Here is an 8,951-nt window from a genome sequence, read left to right on the forward strand (position 1 = left end):
TCAAACAGAAATGTACAAAATGTTTATAGAAATAACGATTAGACGCTTTATTCAAAAGATGGATGCAACTGTAAGTATTGATAGCATCAATGAGTTGCCATACCCATACAGTGAAGTGTTTAGAGACTTGACACTCCTTGCATTTAATGCTTTGCAAGCTAACAAAATAGTTTTTACCTTATCTGAAATTAAATCATCTTGTCCAAAATTGAGTATAACTTCAAACAACTGGAATGGTCTTGGTCTACTAAAAGCAGTTCATTATTATAACAGGCATCATTCGGATGTGACATTAAATTTTCTTCATTTCTCAATTCAAGAATTCATGGCAGCTTATTATATCTCTACACTACCAGACAATAATCAAATCAAACTACTTGAAACAACGTTCTGGGAGCACCGTTACTACAATACTTGGATTATGTATGTTGGTATAACTAATGCTACATCCTTTGCACTAAAACACTATCTCTCTGGCAATAAATTTCAATTTCAGACCAAACTTTTTCCAAATTTTTGCATATCTAGTAAACTACTAAATGACAAAGTAAAATGTCTGCATTTATTTCAGTGCCTTGAAGAAACTAAATGCAGCAAAGATATTTTGTTCAGAGGAAGCTTCCTCCAAGACAAACAGATTGACCTAAGCAACCAGACTTTGCTTCCCAGTGATCTTAATACACTTGGATTCTTTCTTTGTAGATCCATTACAAAACAATGGGAATTGCTTGATTTGTCAGGGTGTAATATTAGAGATACAGGTTGTGATATCCTTTGCAATAGGTTTTTAGATAAAGAGAATCGTGATGTCATCAATGTTAAAAGAGTTGACCTTTCTCATAATCAACTGACAATTTATTCTTTGCTTAGGTTGCTAGATTTATGTAAGTCTTGGCATACATCAGAAGTGATCATTACTGATGATGGTATACTTAGAACTGTCACAAGCAATGCTTTATTTGCTGCAGTTGAAGAGAAGCTTGTGCAGTATGGTGATTCAAGCAGCTTAGAACTATTACTGGTTGGGTCATTTCTTTATGCCAACCACTTGGAAGAAAATAAACTGCTTGGTCTTTTTTCAAGTGTTGCAGGTATTAAAAGTATCTATCTCATTCAGTGTGACTGGGATGCGAATTTGACTGAAGTACAAAATTGGTATAGTGTATTAAAAAAACATACAATTAATAAAATTCATGTTGTTGGCTCTCACACCAGTGGTACTTTTATTGCAGCACTTGTAAGTGTATTAGCCACACGGTGTACTCCTATTGATCTGTATATTTATGATACTTTTCTATCTGACAGAGTTGCCAATGGGTTAGTAGATATTTCATTTTCAATGGTGGATGTCAAGAATACTTCTTGTGTAAGACTTGTCATCAGTAGTGGAAAAATACGAGGATTGATTAGTACACATTCACTGAGTGATCATTTGTCACCCTTGGAAGTACTAAATTTTGGAAAGTGTATTAAAAAATATGATCACTCACAGGTTTTTTCATGGAAGAATACCTTGCATGACAATAGCAACAAAAGTAAATTTGTGATATACTGCTTAATTCAGCATATCACATGGAAGAATCCTTGTATCTGCCTCTTAAAAACTGTGCTTGTTGAAGATGATACTTTGTTTGCTTCTAATACTACATCAGAACATATTTCTACAGTAATTATTCCTAGCAATAAGTTACTAATGTTTCTGTACAACTGTGATTTATCCAAATATAAAAGGTCATTATTTTCACAATGCAAAATTCTTTATATCATTAACAGTCACATAAGTGACCACAGTACTAGACTACTATTTTCCCTGAACCCAATAGTTCAAGAACTATTCATACATGGCATAATTGAAGTTTCTGCAGATGATCTAGTTACTTTAATAACAACTCATTGCCATACCACCTCGGCATTACTAGTTACAAATGGTATGATAATAGGACACAATCCTACTGCTAAGCAGATTGCACTAGCATTCCAGTTGGAACCATCAATAACTGTATGGAAGTTACCAAACTGTCAAGTTACTGCTGATGTGTTTTATCAGCTAACAAGTTGGTTAACAACTACTCCAAATCAGTGGACTGAATTAGACTTTCAAGGATGTAATATTACTGATGTTGAATGTGAAATTATTCACCAGTATCTAAGGTGCAATAAATGTCAGTCATTTGTGAAAACACTGAGCATTTCTTTACAGAAACCAACTGCATCTGCATGTTTCATTGTTATACTGGTTAAGATTATTGTATATTGGAAAGTTCAAAAATGTCTTATAAATGGAACTGATAGCAACCTTTATAACACTTTGATAAGTGAACTTGTAAATGTTTTGAGTCTGCTTGCATGTAAAGACAAGATTAACTTTTCTGTGATAGCCGGTAATCGCAAATCTTGTTTTTTCTATGGTGTGCATTTGAATGACATGGCAGTAGATGATCAGGTCAGTGAGGCATACTTTATTAACTGTCATATTACAGCATGCAGCCAACTTTTACTGTTTTTAAACAAAAAATGTGAGTCAATAACAGTATTTTTGTGTAATAATAATATATCAAAAACACTAATGATAGAAATTTTTAAAGAGTTTCAGAATTCAAATCTGGAAATACTGATATATGATGAATCTATTGCTACAGCTGGTGATATTATCTGCAATTCAATTTCATGTATGAGCATGCTGTATCAAACAAACATAAGCCTTGCATTGTTGACAGACGGCATTTTATATGGTTTTAATGTAACACAGCATCAGTTGAATTTTATACAGCAAGCTAAAAAAAGGAAACACCATTGCATAGGACACAATATTGTTGAGGAAGTCAATTTAATAACAGAAAAAGGTTCGACTGTATTGCGAAGCAAAGAGTTTGAAGCAGTGCACTTCATTGCAAGAAAAATTGAGAAATTGCATAAGTTACAGATCAATATCTTACTGAACAGCATTACATCTTTAAAAACATTCGGGATTGAGAACTACATCATCACTGATGAAGCTGTAGATAACATAGCACACATCCTGTCTTGTAATACAACACTGGAGGAAATCTACTTGAGCAAAAGTATAGTTTTAACAAGTACTGCTACAAAAATCTTTGAACATTTACACCGTATTCCAAGATTAAAGGTGTTATCATTTTGTAACAACCATGTTACAGATCTATTGGCGGATAATACAGTAGCACTGTTGTCTGATGTTAAGCAAGTTCAGTTGTCTGACATAAATAACAAAGCACTTGACACTACAAACACTAAAGCAAGAACAGCAAGTGTTGTTAATATTACCACCAATAAATCAGAATTTGCAACTACTAATTTTTTTCCATATAATTTACAAAGACTAGACTTAAGTGGAAATAATTTTAAAGGTACAAGCTGTACATTACTTCGTAGGATGCTAAAAGGAATTTCAATGCTAACAAAGTTCTCCCTTAGTGATACTAATATTACTGATGAAGTAACAGATGATGTGGCAACTGCTTTATCTAAAAGTCCTCAACTTCAAGAACTTGACCTCAGCAACAGTCTCCTAACATCAGCTGGCACTGAAAAGATTTTAAATGCCATGAAAAATTTTTCTAATTTGAAAGTACTACAAATGGCAAGTAGTAATATTAACCATGAATCAGGGGAGTGGCTGGCTGGTATTCTTTGTCATAATTTTCAACTGGAAGAACTTGACTTGAGTAGAAATAATCTTTGCAATAGAGGGTGTATAGCAATTTGTAGGACTTTGCAAAAAATTTCAACATTAGTGAAGCTTTTTCTCAGCAGCAACAGTATAATTTCTGATGAAGAGGCGAATGATGTAGCAAGTGCTCTGTATAACAATACTCAACTACAAGAGCTTGGTCTTAGCTTATATGTAAAATCATCAGCAGGCATTGTAAATATTGTGAATGCTATAAGTAAAATGGCTAATTTAAAATCATTAAGCATACCAATTAGGAATATTAATAACACAGCAATAGAAATACTAGCGCAAAATCTTTCTGATCATCTGCAATTATGTAAGCTTGACTTGAGTGGAACCAATCTCCAAACTGTGGGTTGTATATTAATTTGCAATGCACTGTTGCAACTTAGAACACTAACCCGACTAATTCTCAGTAATAATAACATTACTGATGAAGCAGCAAATGATTTATCAACTCTTTTATCATGTAATATACAATTGAAAGAATTTCACATTGATGGAAATTGTTTTCAAACGAAAGGTGTTAGTAGAATAGCAGAGGGTCTGAAAAACACCTCAACATTAAGTAAGTTATTTATGGGAAACAATATCATCAATAACAAATCAGTAGATGATATAGCAAATATTCTGTCCTGTAACACTCAACTGCAAGAACTTCAGTTGCAAATAAGTAATCTTCAACCGACTGATTGTGTGAAAATATCAAATGCTTTACAGAATACTTCAGCACTGCATAAACTTATTATTGTAAACAGTGATATCACCAGTGAATCAGCAGACAGCATTGCAGCTGTTTTGTTCCATAATACTGAACTGCAAGAGCTAAATTTGGATGGGAATTACCTTCTAGCGGGTATAAAAGTAATCATGAAAAGCTTAGCAAATACTTCAACCTTGGTTAAGTTAAGTATACAGGACAACCACTGTACTGAAGATGCAGGTCATGACATAGCACATGTTATATCTCACAACACTGGACTACAAGAACTTAACGTACAGGGAAATGATCTTCAAACTGCAGGTGTTATCAAGATCACAAAAGCACTTCAGAAATTTGCAACATTGATTAAGATTAATATAGATGATGTTTGTGATGAAGAGGCAGGTGATGTAGCAGCTGTCCTATGTAGATTTCCACAACTCCAAGAGGTTAGTTTTTGCATGAATAAACTAACAGTAGCAGGTATCACAAAGATTGCAACTTCTATGGTAAAGTCTACAAATTTAAAAGTATTCAGAATGGCAAACAGCAATCTCAACCACAAAACAGCAGAAATTGTGGCTGATGTTCTTTGCCACAACATGGAATTACAAGAACTTGACTTGAGTGGAAATGACCTTCAAGCTACAGGCTGTATAGTAATCTGCAAGGCTCTGCAACAACTGTCAACTCTGACCAAGATATTCCTCAGCAGCAACAATATTACTGATGAAGCAACTGATAGTATAGTGGCTGTTTTGTCCAAAAATACTTTACTGCAGGAACTTGATTTTAGTAATAATCAAATCACAGCAAATAGCACTGTTACATTTGTAAATTCCATGAAGAAATTCACCAATTTAAAAGTATTGCATATGGAAAATAGTAACGTTACTACCAAATCTGCAGAGCAGTTAGCAGGCATTCTTTGTAATAACATGCAATTACAAGAGCTCAATTTGAGTGCAAATAATCTTCAAGCCATAGGTTGTGTTACAATTTGCAAGGCATTGCAGCAAACTTCAGCACTAACTAAACTGAAGCTCAGTGATAATAACATCACTGATGAAGCTGCAGATGATATAGCAACCATTTTATCCTATAATACACAGCTAAAGGAACTTTATATAAATCAAAACTGTTTTCAATCACCGACTGTCAGAAAAGTTGCGATAGCTTTGAAAACCAATACAACATTAATAAAACTGTATATGGGAAACAACAACATCAGTAATGAAGCAGTAGATGACATAGCAGATATTCTATCCCATAATACTCAACTACAAGAACTTGAACTACAAATAAACAGGCTTCTACCAATTGACTGGGTGAGAATATCAGATGCTTTACAACATACTTCGTCCCTGCTTAAGCTGATTATAATAAACAGCAACATTACTAGTGAATCAGCAGACAGTATAGCAGTTGTTTTGGCTCATAACACACAACTGCAGGAACTTAAATTTCAAGAAAGCACTATTCTACCAACAGTGTGCGTAAAAATTTCAAAAGCTTTACAACACAATTCAATTTTACTTAAACTGATCGTTGTAAGTGGGAATATTACTAGTGAATCAGCAGACAGTATAGCATCTGTGTTGTCTCATAATACTCAACTACAGGAGTTAAACTTGGATGGAAACCTCCTTAAATCAAAAGGCATTAAGATAGTCATGAAGGCATTAAAACACACTACTACCTTGGCCAAGTTAAGCCTACAGGACAACCACTGTACTGAAGATACAGCACATGACATAGCAGATGTTATATCTCATAACACTGGACTACAAGAACTTAATTTACAAGGAAATGATCTTCAAACTAATGGTATTATGGTGATTGCTAAAGCCCTTCAGAAACTTTCAACATTGATTAAGGTAGACATAGATGGTGTTTGTGATAAAGCAGGGGATGAAGTAGCAGCTTTATTTCACAGTAATGTCAATCTCCAAGAGATTAATTTTTGGAAGACTAAGCTTACGATGACTCACATTGTAAAAATTACAAACTGTTTAAAGAACCTTACAGCTTTAAAGATTTTAAGAATAGCAGATATATATTTGATAACCACAGAAGCAAAATTTGTGGTAGATATTGTTTGTGGTAATGTAAAACTACCAGATATTGGCTTGAGTAGAAAGAATCTTCAAGCTACAGTATATACAGAAATGTATCAAGCATTGGAAGAATTTTCAATGCTAACTAAGCTTTTTCACTGTGACAACACTAACAATAATTGTGGTGAATTAGCTGATGATGAAGCAAAATTTATATCATGTAATAATATACAGTTAAAAGGAATTCACATTAATGCAGCAGCTATTAGCAGAGTTGCAATGGCTTTGAAAACTACTTCAACTTTGACAAAATTATACATGGAGAACAATAATATTAGTAATGAAGCAGTAGATGATATAGCAGATATCCTATCACACAATACTGAATTGCAAGAACTTAAACTACAAATGAGAAATCTTTTACCAGCTGGATGTTTGAAAATTTCAAACACTTTAGAAAGCACTTCAACATTACTCAAACTTGTTATAATAAACAGTAATATTACTAGTGAATCAGCAGACAGTATAGCTGCTGTTTTGGCTCATAATAGTCAACTGCAAGAGTTGAACCTGGATGGAAATATCCTTGAATTAAAAGGCACCATAACTGTCATGAAAGCATTAGCAAATACTACTACCTTGATCAAGTTAAGTATACAAGATAATCATTGTACTGAAGGTGCAGCACATGACATAGCGGATGTTATATCTCATAATGCCAGACTACAGGAGCTTAATTTACATGGAAATGATCTTAAAACTAAAGGTGTTGTTGTAATTGCTAAAGCACTTAAGCAATATTCAATATCAAGCAAACTGAATATAGAAAACAACGGTACAGATGTATGCAGCATAGTAGGTTTCTTGAGTGACAGTACACCTCTTCAAATTCCTTTCAAGCATAGACCAGCAGAAGCTAAAGTTACAGTGAAATTGTGCACAAATATAATAGTATCAAGAATCATAAATTCTAACCAAAACTATAAAGCTAAAGAGTTTGATAGTACTATCTGTTATTGTCAGTTTAAAGATTTTGACTTGAGTATAAATACTAATCAGTGTAAAAATTGTGCAATAAAATACAGAGTATTGAATAGTTTCTTAGCATTAAATGAGGTGATTTCTAGTAATTTTGCTGATAATACTGATAGCATAATAGATATAGCAACTGTTATATCATACAGTAATTTACAATTAAAAGAAATTCTCTTTAGTGGAGACAGTTTTCAAACGACTAGTCATATTCCAGTAAATTTAAAGGACATTTCAGTTCTGATAAAATTGTATATAGGGAATGACGGCACCAGTAATGAAGCAGTGGATGATATTGCAAATATCCTATCTCTTAATACTCAACTAAAGGAACTTCAGTTACAAATAAGTAATCTTCTATCACCTGATTGCATGAAACTGTCACATGCTTTACAGTATACCTCATCACTGCTTAAACTGATCTTAACGAACAGCAATATTACTAGTGAATCTGCAGACAGTATAGCAGCTGTGTTGTCTCATAATACTCAATTGCAAGAGTTAAACTTGGATGGAAATTTCCTTGCATGTAAAGGTACCATAGTGATTCTGAAAGGTTTAGAAAGCACATCAACCTTGGTCAAGTTAAGTGTACAGGACAACCACTGTACTGCAGATGCAGCACATGACATAGCAAATGTTATATCTCATAACACTGGACTACAAGAACTTAATTTACAAGGAAATGATCTTCAAACAGAAGGTACTATAGAAATTGCAAACGCAATTAAAGAAATTTCGACATTGATTAAACTGAACATAGAAGATAATGACATTTCTGATTGGGCTGTAGAAGATTTGGTTGCTGCAGTAGCTCATAATCAGCAACTGGCAACAAAGTTTTACTTTCAGAAGAATATGTTTTCTAGTGCTGGCACTGAAGAATTATTAAAGATTGTAAATAGAAACTATACCGCAATTTATAGACCATGTACACATGTACCGTAGGTATTGATCACAGACTGACTTTTGCATATACATTTTTGGCTATACATATATGTACATATGTAACTATCAGTGTATGTTTTAATCCAGTAATAAGTATTAATATCTATTTTTTGCTACTTATTATTATTTCACAGAAAGCAAAACAAGTCAAGTGCAACCTTTAGAAACCAAATAGGTTGCAATCTGAAATTATATAATTCCATTAATGTAAGTATCCACTTCCAAACCATGTATGTAATTTTTAGCTAGGAAGCTGCAGTGTAATTGTTGTATAAGTATGGACAATGGTAAGATGGACAAGCAAAGAAGTAATGATTAAAAAGAAAGCTGTTATATTAGAGCAGCAAACTATATAATAGAGATTTTAGTAAAGCTCTGTAAGAAATGAACAGTGTGTGACATGAAATTGAATCCTGTTTTTTTTTATCTTGACCTTTGTGCTGATCATATGGGCTGCAATCTCTGCAGCATTGTACCAAGCATATCATCCCGCCATAAATTGAGTAAAGAAGTACGT

General features: G+C 33.4%; 1 protein-coding gene across 1 annotated transcript; it reads left to right on the forward strand.

The window, feature by feature from the left end:
* The first annotated feature begins 11 nt into the window (after positions 1-11).
* LOC136236584 (uncharacterized) lies at positions 12-8,553 on the forward strand. Its single transcript, XM_066026796.1, has one exon. It carries the CDS (start codon positions 20-22, stop codon positions 8,432-8,434), a length of 8,415 nt encoding a protein of 2,804 aa, XP_065882868.1. The 5' UTR covers positions 12-19; the 3' UTR covers positions 8,435-8,553.
* Positions 8,554-8,951: the final 398 nt, after the last annotated feature.

This window comes from Dysidea avara, chromosome 10, assembly GCF_963678975.1.
Source record: "Dysidea avara chromosome 10, odDysAvar1.4, whole genome shotgun sequence".
In the NCBI taxonomy this organism is placed as follows: Eukaryota; Metazoa; Porifera; class Demospongiae; order Dictyoceratida; family Dysideidae; genus Dysidea; species Dysidea avara.

Coding starts and splice junctions, on each gene's coding strand:
- LOC136236584 (XM_066026796.1), top strand. CDS start 20: ATGTTTATAGAAATAACGATTAGACGCTTTATTCAAAAGATGGATGCA.